At 57.8% G+C, this 18323-nt stretch overlaps 8 protein-coding genes across 8 annotated transcripts; 4 read left to right on the plus strand and 4 right to left on the minus strand.

Annotated features, from left to right (window-relative positions):
• Positions 1–32: 32 nt before the first annotated feature.
• On the plus strand, positions 33–866 carry BKCO1_3000076 (dephospho-kinase; the record flags this gene model as incomplete). The annotated part of the gene is made up of 1 exon (XM_020273959.1): positions 33–866. One exon carries the CDS (start codon positions 33–35, stop codon positions 864–866), a length of 834 nt encoding a protein of 277 aa, XP_020129697.1.
• A 516-nt stretch (positions 867–1382) lies between these two features.
• Positions 1383–2439, plus strand: BKCO1_3000077 (sac3 ganp family protein; the record flags this gene model as incomplete). The annotated part of the gene is made up of 2 exons (XM_020273960.1): positions 1383–1880; positions 1954–2439. 2 exons carry the CDS (start codon positions 1383–1385, stop codon positions 2437–2439), a joined length of 984 nt encoding a protein of 327 aa, XP_020129696.1.
• Positions 2440–2944: 505 nt separating this feature from the next.
• Positions 2945–5989, minus strand: BKCO1_3000078 (fad dependent oxidoreductase; the record flags this gene model as incomplete). Its single annotated transcript, XM_020273961.1, has 4 exons — positions 2945–4442; positions 4501–5096; positions 5150–5796; positions 5854–5989. 4 exons carry the CDS (start codon positions 5987–5989, stop codon positions 2945–2947), a joined length of 2877 nt encoding a protein of 958 aa, XP_020129703.1.
• Positions 5990–6784: 795 nt separating this feature from the next.
• Positions 6785–8540, plus strand: BKCO1_3000079 (high-affinity nicotinic acid transporter; the record flags this gene model as incomplete). Its single annotated transcript, XM_020273962.1, has 4 exons — positions 6785–7207; positions 7262–7321; positions 7374–7427; positions 7479–8540. The coding sequence occupies 4 exons, from the start codon at positions 6785–6787 to the stop codon at positions 8538–8540; spliced, it is 1599 nt and encodes a 532-aa protein (XP_020129702.1).
• A 314-nt stretch (positions 8541–8854) lies between these two features.
• Positions 8855–10907, minus strand: BKCO1_3000080 (mfs transporter liz1; the record flags this gene model as incomplete). Its single annotated transcript, XM_020273964.1, has 9 exons — positions 8855–8922; positions 8982–9304; positions 9370–9485; positions 9535–9739; positions 9821–10051; positions 10105–10242; positions 10304–10352; positions 10406–10681; positions 10730–10907. 9 exons carry the CDS (start codon positions 10905–10907, stop codon positions 8855–8857), a joined length of 1584 nt encoding a protein of 527 aa, XP_020129740.1.
• Positions 10908–11753: 846 nt separating this feature from the next.
• BKCO1_3000081 (dimethylaniline monooxygenase) lies at positions 11754–13722 on the minus strand (the record flags this gene model as incomplete). The annotated part of the gene is made up of 5 exons (XM_020273965.1): positions 11754–12614; positions 12667–12813; positions 12868–13123; positions 13176–13322; positions 13589–13722. 5 exons carry the CDS (start codon positions 13720–13722, stop codon positions 11754–11756), a joined length of 1545 nt encoding a protein of 514 aa, XP_020129741.1.
• Positions 13723–14614: 892 nt separating this feature from the next.
• BKCO1_3000082 (alpha-ketoglutarate-dependent taurine dioxygenase) lies at positions 14615–16001 on the plus strand (the record flags this gene model as incomplete). Its single annotated transcript, XM_020273966.1, has 2 exons — positions 14615–15690; positions 15827–16001. The coding sequence occupies 2 exons, from the start codon at positions 14615–14617 to the stop codon at positions 15999–16001; spliced, it is 1251 nt and encodes a 416-aa protein (XP_020129742.1).
• Positions 16002–16735: 734 nt separating this feature from the next.
• BKCO1_3000083 (uncharacterized protein) lies at positions 16736–18022 on the minus strand (the record flags this gene model as incomplete). Its single annotated transcript, XM_020273967.1, has 1 exon — positions 16736–18022. The coding sequence occupies one exon, from the start codon at positions 18020–18022 to the stop codon at positions 16736–16738; it is 1287 nt and encodes a 428-aa protein (XP_020129743.1).
• Positions 18023–18323: the final 301 nt, after the last annotated feature.

The following is an 18323-nucleotide window of genomic DNA, read 5'->3' on the forward strand; positions in this document are numbered from 1 at the left end:
CGAACAATCCTCTCGCAGTCAATCACGCCACCATGCTTCTTCTGGGCCTGACCGGATCCATTGCGACCGGTAAATCCACCGTCTCGAACCTGCTGCGCAGCCCGCCCTACAACCTCCCCATCGTCGACGCCGATGTCGTCGCCCGCAAAGTCGTCGAGCCGGGTACGCCGGGCTACCGCGCCATCGTCGAGTACTTTGGCCCCACCACACCCGATCTGCTGCTGCCCGCCTCTGATCCTATTTGCGGTGGGAAGGAAGATGGCCCTACAGGCAAAGGGCGTCCTCTAAATCGGCCAGCCTTGGGAAGGCGCGTGTTCGGCGCTGGCGACGAGCACGGGCGCGATCGCAAGGTGTTGAACAGCATCGTGCATCCCGCCGTGCGCCGAGAAATGTACAAGCAAATGCTGTGGGCCTATTTGCGCGGCCATTGGGCGGTGGTGCTGGACATCCCGTTGCTGTTCGAGAGCGGATGGGAGAGGTACTGCGGCTCCATCATGGTCGTTGCCGTCAAGGATCCGGAGATTCAGATGCAGAGACTGAGAGCCAGGGACCCGCACCTGAGCGAAGAGGACGCGAAGAACAGGGTCCTGAGCCAAGGCGACAGTAGGGAGAAGGCCGAGAGGGTGCAGCGAAGGGGAGAGCATGCCAGTGTTGTCATCTGGAACGACGGCGACAGAGAGGAGCTTGAGAAGCAAGTCTCAAAAGCCATGGCCGATATGAGAAGCCGCAGTCCTCGTTGGTGGGCGTGGCTTCAGCTGTTCTGCCCGCCGCTTGCCGCCCTCACTGCTTTCTGGAGCTTCTGGAGGATGCGGCGCGTACAGCTCCAGTGGGAGCACGAGAAAGCGCAAGAGAAGGCCAAGCTGTGAAGAGGGTGTATAGTACGGGCGAATGTGTAAGGTCTTTCACGTTGGGTAGAATCTCTCGTATCCCAGTAGCTATACCCATTGTCATCATCGAGCACTGGTAAGCGGGCATTGAGCATTGACATGGCGGCAACCACTGGTGAAGGCGCAAGACTGCGGGTTGCATAAGGTTCAGTTCAGATGCGGTATCAGCAAGCACTCGTTTCAGCCATGTCGATGCTCGTACTTGATACAAGAGTGCATGCGGCGGCACTTGGCTCCTCACTTTCCTTCCAAGGGACCTCACTCAGCTGTAAACTTGCGCGAGAGCGGCACCTGAGCCGCGGCTGATGGGCGTTCGCCGCCGAGCAACGCAGGTGAGGCCGGGTTTTCAGGGTCCAGTGCTTGCCTATTTCTATCACCCCCCTTCCACCCCTCAACTCTACATCCGCACCCATCTTCTTCTTTCTTGTGACGCACCTGCGCCCAAGTCCTTTTCGCCCTCTGCTGTACCACCAGCTGTCGCTCTTTCCCGCCACCATGGCGCCGATGAGCCTCATTGACGACTCGGACGAAAATGTCGTCTTCTCGCGTGGTGGCTTCACTACCAGACGCCCCGACGTGACAGCTGACAGCTGCAATGGACGTCATGAGCTGAACAATGGCCAGAAATCCGAGGCTGCTGTTGGCTACGTCGTTGACACTGAGGATCACAGCACCTACCGCCCCTCGCGTCCCCAGGTCGGTCCTCCCAGCTTCATTGACGACTCCTCTGAGGTTGGAGTTCGCAATGCCGACAGAAAGAGCTTGTCTCGTCACAAGGATACCAAGACGCAGTTCGAGAACCCCGATCCTGGTGCAGAACAGGCATACAAGTCGCTCGTGAAGAAGGTTCAAAACGCTCGCAAGAACGGCTTTGTTGAGTTCGAGGACGGAAAGTGGAGGTACGACCTGCAATTCGTCCGCGACGGCAAGACGACGAGCCTGCTTTCTAACGCAGTCAGCTCTAGCTCGGCCAAAAATGCCAGTCTTCCTTCGGTATTGTCTATCACCTCACTTCACGTTCAACTGACCCAAAGACGGCAAAGGCTTGAACCTAACCTGCAGACAGGGCAACCCCAAGCAGGCCGAAATTCCCCAGAAGCGCACTGTTCCGGCTAGCCAGGATACGCCCGCTGCACACCGCATCGAGCTTCGTGGCAACCAGAAGGCCTCCATTGCCAACCATGTCGGCGGTATCCCCTTCCCGACTGTTCCCCGCAAGCCCAAGGTTATCGTTGCCCACGAGCTCACCGATGAGGAGCGCATCTCCAAGCCGACTGCCTTTGTTGTTTCACCCAACCATTGTGGCCAGAAGGAGGACATTCCGCGTTTCGGCTTCCTGATCCCGGGTGCCAATGGCAAGATTCGTCTTGTCAACAACTCCAACGGCTCCGTTCTCACCTATCGTGGAGCTGAAGCTCGCCCATCTCGTGCTGTCGATGTCACCGCCACCCCTGTTGCCCAGTCTCCGGGCCCCATCAGTCGCGCTAATTACCAGGCTCCGACTGTGGAGTCTGTCTCTGACTCTGGCGACCTCGGCGGCCTGTTTGACTGAATCACCAAATTCTGACCATCAAGAAGCGCAAGAACAAAGTCACGGGCAAAGTCTCTGAGGATACTGAGGCCTTTTACACTTTGCTGAACTTTTCTGATAACGATGGCGTTTCAGGATGGGACGAATATGTCGGGTTTGCGGATAACACTGCTTGTTAGTGTTCTAGGTTGCACTTGATGCTACGGCCATAATTTTTCTAGTCCACGAACGGCAAGGCCAGGATACAATTTAATTTGTGTTTGTTGCGGATGTAATTTTCGTGATATACTTCACAGTGGATGGTGAAAGAAATTGGTTCACCTATATGCAAAGTGGAAACCATTATTTTGTTCTTAGCGTCTCTCGTCTGCCCAGCCAGAGTGAAGTCGTAGCCAGTCAGTTCGTTATCCTGCCATTGCACGCTATCCAGATCCATCTAAAATTCCATGTTCTCCAGCGCTTTGGTTGATATGGAGTTGGAGGCGAGCGCTTCAACCATCCACTTCTTGCGCCGACATGGATTCGCTCAGAGCTTCGTAGCCGCCTTTCCATTTTTCCAGCCACTCACCATGCGTTGTTTATCCAAGGTCCTCCATCCGCTCGGCCCCTCCTCCAGCCCATTTGCTTTGCCTGCCGGCCTCTCCCTCCACCTCCACGCCTTGACGTACTCCGAGTCCTTCTTCCCCTCAATCACCTCCACCACCTTACTCCCCAACACCGGCAAGAACTTGAACCCATGCCCGCTGCCTCCGCTGCACACCATCAACCCCTCGGTCCCCGGGATGTAATCCACCAGGAAGTCATTGTCAACACTATCCGTATACCAGCACAGCCTCGCCGTCTCGATCGGCAGCGTCAACAGCTCCGGCAAGTTCTCCTCGCAAAACCTCTCCACAACCTCCATCGCCTTCTCGGGCACCTCGCCCGCCCCCGTCTTCGGAAACGACACCTTCCTCACCGTCGTCGTCGTCTTCTTCCCCTCCCCCTCCCCCTCTCCCTCCCCACCCCGATCATCCCCACCCCCCACAAAATTCGTCCACTTCGCCCCCCTAAACCCAAACTTGACCACCCCCTCCTCCGTCCGCGGAAACCCGTACAACCCCCCCACGCTCGTCCGCGGCTCGCCACCGCCACTCCCGCCATTATACCCCGCCATCTTCCAGCTCCACACGGGGAACGCGTCCGGCGCGAACTTTTCCCACAGCTCCGGCCGCTCCGCGCGCGGGATCCGCACCGTCAGCACGGTGCCGGCCGTCGTCTCGAGCAGGTCGTGGATGCCGGACCTGGGCGCCGCAGCGCCCAGCGCGGCGGGCGTCCAGCCGCCGCAGGCGATGATGACGAGGGAGGCGGGGTGGGTGGGGGTGGAGGCGGTTTGGATGCCCGTGACGACGGGGCGAGGTGACGTGGCAGTGCCGGTCGAGGGAGAGGGGGAGGGTGAAGAAGACGTCGCGAGGTGCAGGCGGACGAAGCGGTGCGCGGGGCCGAGGCGCAGCTTGACGCCGGCGCGGGCGCAGAGGTGCAGGGCCCAGGCGCAGGCCTTGCTCGCGAGGACGTAGCCGCCGGTGGTGTCGAGGACGCCGTCGAGCGGGAGGTTGCGCGCGCGGCGGCCGAAGGGGTCGAGCTTGGTGGGGGGGATGCCGGCGGCGGCGGCGCGGGCGGGGCCGGAGGGGTCGAAGGATGATGGAGAAGGCAAGATGTGGTATTGGGTGTGCTTGATGCTGGGCGGGAAGTTGGCTTGGGTGGTGGCTTCGTGCTCGTCGAGGCCGTGGTCGCTGAGGCGGAGGAAGCCCGACGGGTGCCAGATGGCGGTTGTGGGGGTGAGGCCCGGGGGCAGGGGGGAGGTGGTCGAGGCGATGGCCGCGTTCCAGGCCTCCCAGTGGGGGATGGCGGAGAAGGCGAGGTCCTGGTAGATTTTGCGGTCGCCGTACGAGGCGCGGAGGATCTTGTTCTCGTCGGCGCTGGCGGCGTCGCAGCCGGCGGCGGTGGAATAGCCGTTTTCGTGGTAGGGCTGGTAGTCGAAGATGCTGGGAGGGTGGTTGATCAGATGGGGTGGCGGCGCTGGTGTAGGGGGGGAGGACTTACGTTACGTCTTTGTACCCGCTCTGGGCCAGGTGGAGGGCGGTGGAGAGTCCGAAGACACCAGCGCCTACGATGGCGATGGGTTTGCAGTACTTCAGCTCTTGCTTCTCGCCCTCGGCCCGCGGCGCTCCCTCCATGTTGTGGTTCTTGTCCTCGGGCAGCTTGTACTTCCATCTCTTTTCCAGGTCGGGGTTAAGTTTCCCTTCAAGCATATCCACGACCCGGTCTCCCAGGACGCAGAGGAATTTCCATCCATGAGCGGATCCGCCAGTGACAAGGGCGAGGTGTTTGATGGTCGGGTGTCTGTCGACCAGGAAATCGGACGTCGGTGTGTTTGTAAAGAAGCATAGCTTGGTCCTGTCGAAGGGCTGCTCGGCGAGCGGGGGGAACAGCTCGGCGAGATTTGCTCGTAGACCTGCTTCGGCGTCTGCGGGGATGGGGCTGGGCGAGTCTGGAGGTGCCGAAACCTCGAAGCTCCTACCAGATGCCGAGTCGGTCACTGTCCTGGTGTTTGTGTAGCCAGGAGAGCGCCGCAGGCACTTGATCTCTCCGTTCAGCGGCGGGAAAATGTTGAAACCGGTGGTGAAGTTGGTGGTGATCTATACGGAGTGAGTTCTCGACCTGCGGGCTAGGGGAGGAAGTGAATTTCTACCGGCATGTTTTTGTACCGCTCTTCCATCTCGGGCGAAAGCTTCAACCAAGCCACCTCGTGTCCAGTAGAAGTCATCTGGTCTCGCAAGTCAAGCAAGGTATTCGTCCAGGCCCCAGTAGCCAGGATGACCAGTTCGGCGGTCAGCTGCTTCCCATCAACAAGCTCAACCCCCCTTGCAACGCCGCCGTCGACGATGACCTTCTTGACAGGGTTGCCGAACAGGAAATGCGTGTTTGTTTGTCTCCGGCACTTGTGGTAGTAGACACGCATGCACTCCTCGGCGTTGACAAAGGCAACGTCTTCATTTAGATAGCCCTCGTTCCATTGCTTCTCACCGGACTGAGGCTCAAAACCCTGTCCATTGACGCGCTGGAAGATGGCGGCATGGGAGGGGAGATGGCGAAGATATCCTTGGTTGGAGAATTCTCCGCTTTCGACACGCTTCTGCTGCAGCGTCTGGGCCGAAGCGTATTCTTTCTCCCAGATTTTGGATCCGTGGCGTCCTGCACCGGAATGAGCATAGATCATGCCGCTGCGGTAGTAGTGGGGTGCGAGCTCCGGGTCCTTTTGGATAAGCCGTTGGGACTCCAGAGCGAGTTCTGAATAGACGGGATCATGGTAATCGGCGCGGATCACCCTTGTTGTGTCTGGGACATTGTGGTCAGCTTGTTTGAATCTCCCTGGACTGCACGCGAAGTACGAACCGACCGATGTGCCGTCCGGGACCGGCGGTTCATGCCTGTCGATGAAAGTGATTTTCGAGCTGGGATAGCGCTTCGAGAGGGCCAGGCCGGTGGAAAGGCCGAAGACGCCACAGCCAACAATGAGTATCGAGTCCATGTCGGCGAGTTCGCGCATGAAATGTTGCGTGGCAAAAGCATCACCCTGCTAGCAATATATATAGGTGCTGGCAGATGACCCCACGATGCCGACTTTGAGAGGCCGAAAGTCGGAAGAATGCTGGTGGTTGATGGATCGAAGGCGGAGAAGACGCGGGGATAACGGCAACCGAGCACGAAGCCATGTTATGTTGTTGCCGCTGACCCGGCGCACAACAGCGGTCCCGGCCGGCACTCACTTTGCAGCAACCGCTCGCCCACTCTTGATGTGCGATCACCCCTCCGCACGACAGGCCAGCAAAACATCTGTGGGAAGGTCCAACACGGCTCGGCGCTGCAGCTGCTAGCCTATCAGCCCGCTCTTAATTTCCACGAGTGAGCAGCATTGATCCCCAATTGGGAACTCGACAGAAGGCAAATCGCTCTTTACATGCCCATCGCTTCCAGCCAGCAGCCGTGCAAATGCACTCCCTTCGAGGCAACAAGGGTGTTTCATGCCATCTGCTTCATCGGAGAAGGACACTGCTTATGCAGGCACCCAGGCACCCAGGCTTGTACCACCGCCTTGCATCTAACCGACGACGGATCTGCTATCACACGCACGACACCCCATTCTCCAATGATATGATAAGAGCTACTGCTGTATCACGCTTGCCACTTATAAGACTGCCGTTTCCAACCACTCTGGGTCGGTGAGCCTGGCCACAATCTCTTTGTATTTCCTTGGTGAAGCACTGGAACTCTTTGGGAGTCAGTTCGCCCGTGATCCACTCCTCGACGCCGTAGCAACCTACCAATGCGCCACCTCAAAAGCTCCGACGGCGATGCCGCCAGCACCAAAGACCCCGCTCAGATTGAATACGGAACCATCTCAGATGTCGCGCCTGTTTTGCCTCGAATTGACGCTGCAGCCGAGCGTAAGCTGGTGCAAAAGCTCGACCTCCTGGTCATGGTCATCATCTTCTTCATGTACTTCTTCAACAGCATCGACCGCAGCAACCTCGGCAACGCGAAGACCGACGGCATGGACGTGGATCTCGGCTTCGTGAACAACCAATACTCCATCCTGGTCATGGTATTCTACGTTCCCTTCTGCGGCCTCTGTCTTCCCGCCAATCTGGTCACCAGGAAGTTTGAGCCTAAGTTCTTTTTGGTCGGCTTTATGTTGTGTTGGGGCATCATGGCTATGATTTGTGCCGCGTGCAAGAACTTTGCCCAGGTAAGGCTTCCCTGCTTGCTTGTGGTGAGCTTAGCTGATATTGGCCACCTACAGATCTTGGCTGTGAGGATTCTGTTAGGAATTGCAGAAGCAGGATTTGCCCCATGCTCAATGGTACAACTTCTTCACATGCTTTCCAGATCCCCACTTACTGATGACAACACAGTTCTACATGAGCACCTTTTACACCCGCGGAGAACTTGCCACCCGCTTTGCCATAGTAACTTCAACTGACCCAACTTCCTTTGAGCGCTTGCTGACGCCATCTCAGTGGTATTCCTCGACAGTCCTCTCCTCTGCCGTGTCAGGTCTCATCTCCTACGGAGTATTTCAGATTAGAGGAGCGCTGCACGGCTGGCAGTACCTTTTCCTGATCGAAGGAGGCCTAACCGTTGTGATCGCTCTACTCGCCAGCGTCATCCTCCCAAAAAACCCTTGGACCTGCCGCTGGCTCACCCAAGCCGAAAAAGAACTTTGCGTCCTGCGCGGTGAAAGAGACTCGACCTCCGACGTCGGCTCCGCGTGGGACTTCCGCGAAGGCATGCAGCCCTTCAAGTCCTGGCAAGTGTACGTCTCGATCCATCCAGCCCACCACTTTCCTCCCCTCCCCCCTCCCCCTCCCCAACCCTCTCCCAACATCCTCAACTCACCCCTCCTCCCTCTCCTCCACAGCTACGCCTGGGCCCTCATCGGCCTCTGCTACGGCACGTCCGGCAGCGCCGTCGGCTCCTTCCTGCCGCAAATCGTGCAGCTGATGGGCTTCTCCACGCTCAAAACGAACCTCTACACCGTGGCGCCCAACGTCGTCGGCGCGCTCGTGCTGCTCTGCACCGCGCGCTCGTCGGACGTGCTCCGCGAGCGCAGCGCGCACCTCGTCTTCGCGCTGCTCGTCACCTTCGCCGGCTGGGTCATCCTGCTGGCGCTCGACGAGCCGGCCGCGCACGTGCCCGTAGCCTACTTTGCGTGTTTTTTGCTGTGCGCCGGCGCCATGACGCCGACGGTGCTGTTCCATTCGTGGCACGCGTCGAATATGTGCACGGAGAATGGGAGGATCTATGTCATGAGTTTTTTGACTGGCGCTGCGAATAGCGGGGGGATTGTGGCGAGCATGACGTTTAGGGCGGAGGATGCGCCGAGGTATTTGCCGTTTTTGGGGACGGCGGCGGGGTTTGAGGGCGTGGGGATGGTGTTGATTTTGGCGTTGCGCTGGTGGATGGTGTGGGATAATGCGAGGAGGGATCGGGTGGTTGGGAGGAAGTTGGTTAGTAAGGATGTCAGGTTGAGCGAGTTGGTAGGTGGGACAAAGGACGTGAGGTGGAGGTGGTTTGTGTGAGCTTGAAGTCGGTAAGGGGGATATTTGGGGGGGTCACGTTCTTTCAAAAGGCCACAGCTGAGCCCGTCATATATGGTTGAAACTATGCAGGCAAAATCGCAGCTTAATCAAGCAACTCAAATGGAGTGACTGCTTCTCTCAACCCGTTCAGGGGGTGGAGCAAACAACTTTCTTTTTCTGCAGCCATTAGTTGACGTGGGAACTCTCAGTGTGGAAGTGTTCGATGGGAACCTGTCATGATATGATCGTTCTTGTGGTTTGACTCGTCTATACCAGACGCCCGCTTCTCAATGCTTTCTTTTTCAATGTCCCACTCAGCCCACAATCTCCAAAGTGGAAGGACCGCTCTTTGAGGGTTGCTCTTGCTCTCCGAGAAGCCATTCTGCGTTGCACAAAAGGTTGTCTCAGCATCACAACCAAACGACTAAGCCCTTGTCTCACCCGCCCCCTTGACGTCAACGGTAAACAGCTGGGGTGACGGAGTCTCACCCTGTTCACCATCCTCCGACCCGGAGCCGTAACCCTTCTTCGCCTTCTGCGCCTTCTCCCTGTTGTGCAAGACCAACGTCGCAAGGGCGGTGCAGATCAGCAGCGGCCCGCCAATGACGGCGACGGTGATGAAACCCTTGCGATACTGTGGCGCGTCTGTCTGTCTCCACACGATGAGGGGCAGCCAAGCCTGGATGACGTAGGCCATTTGGTTCATACTACCGATGACGATGGCACGTTCCTCGTTGTCATTGGCGCAAATCTCATGTGCCCATCTGTCGAGTGGGATGGATTAGCCTTTGCTGGGAATGTCGCGTCGAGTGCCGATGTGGTTACTTACGACATGCATAGTCCGGAGAGACCGCTGTTGAGACCTGCTAATATGTAACAGGCCCAATGCCATCCGTTCGGGATATCCCATACAGCCAGCGATGTGTAAACGATGATGTTCCATATCTGAGTCGAATTAGTATGTTACGGACTCGTGTGAAAGCGGACGGCCTACCCCTGCGAATATCATTGGCGGCCAACGGGATCCTTTCAGATACGAATCCGAAGACCATGCGTAAATCAGCGTCGAGACCACTGCCACGGCATACGTAGTCGTGGGGTAGGCATTGATCTGTCCCACAGAGTACTTGGGATTTGTGCTTGCTTTGAGCCACTGCGCAAAGGCAGGCTGAGCAAACATGTTTCCGTTGTTGAACGCACTGTCTGGTGATCAGCCGAATGTTTTTGCAAGGACGACTACGCACGCAGCACAGTGAGAAAGGGTAACTTGGTACACTCACATGTAGAGAAGAGTGAGCACCCAAATGTGCCATGATGTCAGAATCTTCTTGACCTTGGCCTTCGTGTACGGCTCACGCGGCTTCCGACCCTCCAGCTGCATCCTCTTCTGCGCATAGGCGACTTCTTCTTTGGTCAGATAGAATGGCTTGGAGATTTCCGGCACGTCTGGAAGCACGAAAAAGCCGGCCAATGCAATGGGAAGCGAGATGATGCCGTCGACAATGAAAAGCCTGTGGCAATGGATTAGCACCAGTGTTGACTGAATGCGCAGACGAAGACGGACCATTGCCATCCCTTGTATCCTCCTTTACCACCGAGGTGATAGACAGCAGCCATGAGATAACCGGAAAACATGGATGCAATGGCGCTGCTTGTGTGGAAAATGCAACTTCTTTTGGCAAGCTCATCCTTTCGATACCAGCTACACTTGGGTTTAGTTTCTCAACGGGCGCAGTGTTGATCGATCACAAGGGAGAACATACCTGCCGATTATGTACTGCATTCCTGGATAGAAGGTGCTTTCGGCAAGACCTGAAGTCGAGGCGTCAGCAGGGACGAGCAACGCCAGGTTCAATGAAACGTACCGATGAAGAAACGTAGCACGTAGATTTGCTTGGCTGTCGAGCATCTCGATAGACAAAAAGTGAGTATCGTCCAGAGAACCTCGGCGGCGGGAATCCATCGCGAGGGCCGAACTTTGGTCAGGAGAATGTTGCTCGGCAGCTGGCCAATCACGTAGCCCACAGTCCAGCATGTCTGCATAATGTTCAGTTGTTCGCCGTAGAGACCCAAGTCTTCTTTCATGCCGGACACAAAAGCCGAGTTGATGTTTTGTTGGTCCAAGTACTTGATGAAATAGCCTGAATTCGTTAGAGGAATCTTCTTTGCGGCGGCTGGTTGGCTCTCACCAAGGGACGCAAAGGTCAATAGAGCAGCATCTAATTTGCCGAGGAACTTTCGCTCTTCAGGAGACTTGTCGAAGGTGTCCCATAACACTCCTTTCCAGCTCATCTTGACGTCTTTTGCGACCACCCCGTCGGCCGCCTGCGCGGTTTGGCCGCGCTCCTGGTCCTGAGTCTCCGGCATGGTCGATTTCGGCCGCTGGGAGGCAAGTCGGCCTTGACAGGTTGCAGCCAAATTTTTGGGCGGCCGAGCCAAGATAAAGCAGTCGACTTGGCTACATCACGGCGACGAAGTACTTAACCAGCCAAACCACCAGGAATGCGACGCTGTGGCACCGGGAGTGCGAACCCAATCCGCGAAGGTGGCGAGGCACCATGTGTCGGCAGTATTGCGTGCTTAAGGTTGGTTGGGCGCGAGCTTATGCACTCTCCAGCAGCGCGGGGACCTGGAGCTCGAGTGGACGCCGATGGCAGAGATACGGCCAGGCTGGGAATGCCCGAGCGAGAGTCGGCAGATGATTGCCTTGCACGATATGCCGGCGTAACGTGGGCCCACTTGCAGATGACGAGCCCATGGCCAAGTCTTTCGTGCGGACGACACGGGCAGCTTGACGCTGGAGGCTGCGGCACGGGCGGACGGCATAAAGCCAAAAGTGTGGCAGGCGTGGGATCCTACCGAGTGACGAGCATCCGGGCGTAGATGGCGTGCGACCCAACTTGCATATCGTCCGGCTTTGCGGTGTTTAATGGCCTGCGGCACGCGCAGGGAATGCAAGCGCTGGGGTAGGCATTGCAAGCAGCAGACCACTTCACACCGCGTGATAGTGACAGGCTCGCGAGAGTTCAAGCAGACAGGTGTTGAAGTGTTGGAGTGTTGGTTCATGGTGTGCGAAATGCGGGGACGGGCGGCAACGACTTTCTGCCAATCGCGCATCGGGCAATCTAAGCGAAGACGGCACTGTCGTCACTTCTGCTTGGGAAGCGCTGCATCGTCCATTCAACATCTATCCGTCTCTATCCAAGCCGCAATCTAACATGCCGGGAACCACTCGTCAGGTACCTGAGGTGCCGGCTGCGAGCCTCGCCCCCCGCCCAGCAGGCTCTTGATTCTCTCGTATACGCCTTCCTTTGCAGCCACAAACTCGGGCGTGTGCGGAGGGATAGGCGCTCTACCGCGCTCCGCCAGGTCCTTGTTGACCCAGCCGAGTATCTCGTTGACGTACTCGACCTCTACAAACTTGAGCGAGTTGAACTTCTTGCCAAAGCCCTTGGCCTTCACCCTCTCGTCGTACTCGGTCCTCATTTCCTCTTCGCTTGGCAGAGTAGCCCCGCCCGAAAGCACTGCGGCAACGAACTTGGCCTGGAACTCAAACAGCGAATAGGTTGCTGTGAAGTACGGCACTCCAATGAAGATCAGGCTCGGGTCGGGAATGTACCAGATGTCCTTGTGCAGGTTGTGGTACTGCGACCCGTCGGTGACGATGGCCTTGTCGTCTACCTCGTCCGGTCGGAGGTCGTCCCGGTGGAGAGATCGCAAGAAAGGAAGGGTGACGTGGTATCCTGTTGCAAGAATCACATGGTCGATGTCGCACAGCTTGTGCCCGGACTTCAGGGTGATGGTGCCTGGGATCGCCCCGCTGGGCTCTGAGGCGTCTGATCCTGATGAGCTTCCTGCATCCGACCCCGAGTCCGACCCCGAAAGGACGTCGGCATCCGCTGCAGGGAGATCAAATGACGCGACGTCACCAATGCGTTTGGCATTTGCCGGCAGCACTGTCGCTGGAAAGTCGAAGTCGCCTCCCCTGGATGTTTGCCAGATGCTCTTTGCGTGCGGCGAGATTTCCTTCGCAATGTCCGTAGACGACGTCCCCGATCCGATCAGGAGCACGTTCTGCCGCTTCGTTAGTGTCCCTCTGTGCCGCCCATCTCAACCGCCGACTCACCTTCCCCTTGAACGCCTCAGGAACGCGGTAAGACTTTGAATGCTGGACCCTGGTGGGATAGCGTGTTTTCCACTCGATGAGGCCTGGGATGTCGGGAACTCTGGGTGCATGGTAGTGGCCGTTGGCTACCACTACTGCATCGAAATCCTACACCAGCTCAGCCACCCTGAACTTCTAGACCCAGGCTGGCACAGTACGTACGAGGGTTTCTCTTCCATGTTCCTGGTTCGTCAAGTCTCGTGCTGTCACTTTCCACTTGCCGTCTTGTTTGCTTGCGTTTTCCACCAGCGTCCTATACCGAATTGACTCCTCAATACCTGCTACTTTGACGATTTCACTGATGTATGCAGCCATGACAGAGTGGTTGCTGTAATCACCTGTGCCATCAGGGAATGGAAGAAGAGTGGTTTGCATCATGTCCCTGTGGACGTTTGTCGCCAAGTCGCGGTAACATGGCCTGGGCTTCTCGTCAACGATAACCTTGATGCTCTTGAAATAATACGACTAACCCTGGTGGTGCTGCAGCCAGGTCGCTAATCTGGCTCTCGTCATGAGCCTGCTGCACTGTCCGCCACTGCGTTTTGGGGATATCGGAGGCGACGGAAGCGTTGATGGAGGGATAGTCCGGCTCCAGAGGCTGACGTTCATCGTAGACCCTGCACGTTCATGAGCATATATCCATGGATTCCTGGCTTCAGATGCACTTCTGCATAGAATGCACTGCCTTGCGAAGCGCAGAAGGAGAGGAACCAAGTAGGCCCGAGAAACTACACTCAGCTAATGAAAAGGCAGTAGTATATCGAGATCCTCAAGCTGCTCTGCCATGGCTTCCAACGGGTAGTCGAGCCAGCCCGTCAGTGCGCGCCGTGGTTGGCGCAAACTGCTTCGCAAGGTCCTGATGATCACCAAAGCTCCGACTTACCAGACGCCTCCAGGTTTACCGATCCGTTCGAAAACAGTGACATTCACACCAGCTTTCTTCAGGTGTGCTGCCGTGACGACTCCGCTGATTCCTGCGCCGATGATAGCGACGTGAGATGCCGATGTTGCGGGCATAGTGGCAAACAAATCAACACGACTGATGTTGGGACTTAGGAATCAGATGCTCGGACTCCGGATGCACTGAGGCTTGCCAAACGGACTAGATAATGGGCCGAAGCTGGGAAAGGAAAACCGGCTCCCCATTGGGCACCGGCAAGCGACGGCGCATGGTCCCAGCCCCCAGCGAACAGAGGGCGCACCTCCGCCGAAGAATGGTGCAATCAGCCATGGCTGTGAGACATTCGGCCGTTGAAGACTGCGCCTCGCGGGGCTTCGTCTCCTGATGAAACCTCCCATTACAAAGCGCACCGTTTCCGGGACTTGCGGGTTTCTGGCGTGACACGTTGGAATGCTCCCACTGTGGGCCAGCAGGCGCCTCGAGGTCGCCGACCAAATGAAGCTGCCAAAACAAGCAACGACTTGAATCAGCAAACCGAAGATAGCAAAGCTGAAACGATAATTGGTTGCGCCACGGGCGGGGTCCGGCCGCCTCCCGCTTGCCGATGCATGTCGTGGGTTTAGAGAGAGATGGCGCCATTTGGCGATCGACCAGCGCCGGGACTTAGCACTGGTGGGGTCTGCTCAACCCCAGGAAAGTGTGGGCATGAACCACGTACACTCCGTTTTGGCACGCTTGCTGCTGACGAATCAGGGATGATGTATGATGAGGGGTCGATGATGTGATCCCCGCGCCCCTCTCGACGCCGACCTGCAATAATGCGGCAGCCTCACGATAGGCATCTTCTCTCGACCAGCCGAGCGCCTACATATAAGCCGGGGAGATCAAGAAATGTGATGTTGGCGAACAGCCGAAACGATCCTAGCATCTAGAGGAATACCACCGTCACAAGTCGCTGTTGCGGCATCTTCCAGATTCAAACAGATTTCTCCCCCTCCAGCTCTAGCCATGGCTCCCGCACCAATCTCATTCCGCGAGGAAATCAAGGACGTTGCCCCGCCGCGCAAGGATTCTCTGCGTCTTCCGGAGCCGACGCGCAGGCGTCTGGAGAAGGCCGGCATTGACCTGTCCAAGGGCTACCCCTACCGCCCCGCACGTCCGCTCTACCTTGACGATGTCTACAAGATTCGCGACTACGACCGCCCCTTCGTTGACCCGGGCTCCCGCGCCGACCCCGAGAAGAAGGCTCTCCTTTCAGCCGCCGAGAAGGTCATTGACTTGACAACACACATCGGCACTGAGATTGTTGGCCTGCAGCTCAAGGACCTGACCGCCCAGCAAAAAGACGAGCTCGGCCTGCTGATTGCCGAGCGCAGCGTCGTCTTCTTCAGAGACCAGGACATCTCCCCCCAGCAGCAGAAGGAGCTCGGCGAATGGTATGGCGAAATCGAGGTTCACGTGAGTACCACCTACCCAGCATCCAACCAAATCCCAAACAGGAAAACAGCCACTGACATCTCTCTCTCCCTCTCCACCAAACAGCCGCAAGTCCCCCACGTCCCCGGCGTCGAGGGCGTCACGGTCATCTGGCCGGAGCTGCAGTCGACGGAGCGCCCCTCCAACTTCCGCAAGCCAGGCGGCGCCTCGCGCTGGCACACGGACCTCGTCCACGAGCGGCAGCCCGCGGGCGTCACGCACCTGCACAACGACGTGATCCCGTCGACGGGCGGCGACACGCTGTGGGCGTCGGGCTACTCGGCCTACGAGAAGCTCTCGCCCGCCTTCCGCAAGCTCATCGACGGCAAGCACGCCGTCTACCGCTCCGCCCACCCCTACCTCGACCGCGAGAAGCCAGAGGAGGGCCCCAAGTGGATCGAGCGCGTCCACCCGCTCGTCCGCACCCATCCCGCCACCGGCTGGAAGAGCTTGTACGTCAACCGCGCCATGACGGATCGGATCGTCGGGTTCGACAAGGCCGAGAGCGACTTGATTTTGGGGTACCTGTTCGATGTGTATGAGAGGAATGTGGATATCCAGTTGAGGTTCAAGTGGACGCCGGGCACGAGCGCGCTGTGGGATAACCGGTAAGCCTTCTTTTTTCTTTTCTTTCCGTTTCTTTTCTGCCCAGCTCTTCCCCGTCCCTCTTCCGGAGGGAAGGAGGGGAGGAAAAACACTTCGAGCCCGATCGCTGACGTCGTCGTCTCTTCTTCTGCCCCACAGCATCACCATCCACAACGCCAGCTGGGACTACGGCAACAGGGAGCCCAGGCATGGCACCAGGGTGACTTCGCTGGCCGAGAAGCCCTTCTTCGACCCCAACGCGCCGACGAGGAGGGAGGCCTTGGGTCAGGTGCACCCGGATGAGCTGAAGGAGCAGGGTCTTCCTGGCTATTAGTTAGAGAGAGGGCCATGGAGGTTCCAGAAGAAGAAGAAGAAGAAAAAGAGGGGAGGGCAACTACTGGATCGGCAAAAGAATGATGTAAAGAATGACAATATGAATTGAAATGACTGCAAATCATCACTCTTGCCATAATGGATATCCGCAGCACTGTCGTTTTTCTGTCCACAGCTAGTCAATATTGATGTAGGATGCTGCTGCGAGCGGGGAGGATGTTGTTCCAACCGAAGTGCTGAAGCTGGAAATTGGCAGACGGTTTGCAAGCGGCAAGGCCCATTCACGCTCTCTTTTAGGTGGGAGTTTAGAGTAAATCACCTGGGCAGCCCTAATATGAAGGCAATCCAGACTCGAACTTCATGTGCTGCTGTCCAATGTTCACGTTGCATCATGCTCTCTCTTGATTTGCTCTGGTGGATTGCGCAGCGGTTATCGTTACTTTACCATTCAAGAATGCCTATCGACAAGAGATGACACGTGAATCGAGTCTGTTGACGACTTTAAAGTTGAGAGAAGAATCGAATACTAATTACTGTTTCTGGGGTATCAACTAAGCAACCCGCAAAGCCCGTAAGCTTCCAGAACCAACCCCCGACATCCCCAATAAGCTCACCACCAGGGCACAGAGACCCGCGTTAAACTCGTTTCCCACCACTGCTGCGCGCGCGCCTTTCGTCTTTCCAGTCCCACAACGCAAAGCGACACTCGTCCGCAGCGCGCAATCCCCGCCGTCCCTAGCCCAACGGAACGCCAGCATCATCATCATCATCCAAACGGATCCTCTTCGCCTCCGTCTCCTGCAAATCCGGCGTGGCGTCCGATTCCAATCCCGACCCCGACCCCAATCCCACCAGCCCCTTCGCCTTCTTCGCCGCCGCCCACGCCTTCTCCTTCGCCTGCACATCCACCCAGTTCTCCGCCACCCACCTCAACACCTCTTCCTCACCTCCTCTTCCTTCCCCACCACCCATCCTCTCTAGCCACGGCCTCACCCTCCCGACGTCATCCAGCGGCTCGTCGCGCAGGGTGAGCACGCCCTCCTCGACGCTCACCCACCGCTTCAACCCCCTGACGACGAGCGCCAAGCTGTCCCCCTTGCGCGGCACCGTCGCCTTGACGGCGCGCCAGAGCGCGTCTTCGCGGCACGCGAGCCGGTGCGCCGCGAGGCGCTCGTCGTGCTCTGCGCGCTTCTCGAATGCATCTAGGGCCGCGTCCAGCACGCGCTCGCGCGACCACGCGCAGTCGGCGCCGGCCTCCGGGTGCGCGGGGACCCATTCTTCGACGAAGCGGCGGTACATGCCGCGCTTGGCGCGGCGGGCGCGGTCGTTGTGGTTTTCGCTCGGGGGACGCTGCTGTTGTTGTTGTTCTGCGCTTCCGCTTCCGCTTCCGCCTCGGGGCACGACGGCGTTGCGGTCGAAGAGGCGGGAGGCGGCGACCCAGGCGAAGATGTCGGCCTCGCGGGCGAAGGCGCCGGCGTGGTAGCGGGCGGCGTCGAGGCCGAAGAAGGCGAGGACGGCGGAGGGGTCGTGCGAGAGGTGGATCATGCTGGCTTTCTTGTTGGTGGGCTCGATCTCCGGGATGCGCACGTGCAGGCCGCGGTCCGTTGAGGTGAGGCCGAGCGGGCGGATGATGACGCCGAGGATCTGGGAGAGGTCGCCGTAGGAGGTGAGAAAGAGCTGCCAGGGGAGGTAGCCTGGTGGGCTCTCCTGCACGTCGAGTTGGACGAAGGCGTCCGGGTCGGTGGGGTGCGGGATGGCGTAGTTGGTGACGGCGCCGTTGCGTTTGAAATTCTTCGCGCCGAGAGTAGAGGCGATGCGTTCGGGAGTTGTGTCTGGGTGCGGTGCTTCGACAAGCATGTCGACATCGCCATGGTCGGGCTTGTCTGGGGCGATCTCCGCATACGCGGTGTGGTGGTAGAACGGAGCGAGCGCGTCTTTGTATTCTTTCTTTAGGACGTTGTATGTATCTGTAGCGATCCTGGGCGTCTTCAAGCCGTCCGATTCAAAGGTGTGTCCGCCCATGGTCGCGGATCTGTGTGATGGAGCGTCTGTGAAGAGCGGTTAGGTGTTGACCTGGATATCAGTTGAAGGTCGTTCTTCATGTGAGAGATCACTGAGTCATAATCCTTGGACGAAGCTCGCGTGAGCTCAGACGCCGGACAAATTGCGGGCAAGCGTGAATGGAACGCGACTTTTGACTGCCTAATCCGGCAATATCAAACAAGTAGAGGCAGAAGCCGCCAGCGAGTATTGAGCAACAGCCTAAGTGGAATTGCGGCACTGATTGTTGCTTTTGTACCTCCGAATCTCTACTGGCAGGGCA

This window comes from Diplodia corticola, assembly GCF_001883845.1.
Source record: "Diplodia corticola strain CBS 112549 chromosome Unknown scaffold30, whole genome shotgun sequence".
Taxonomy (NCBI): Eukaryota; Fungi; Ascomycota; class Dothideomycetes; order Botryosphaeriales; family Botryosphaeriaceae; genus Diplodia; species Diplodia corticola.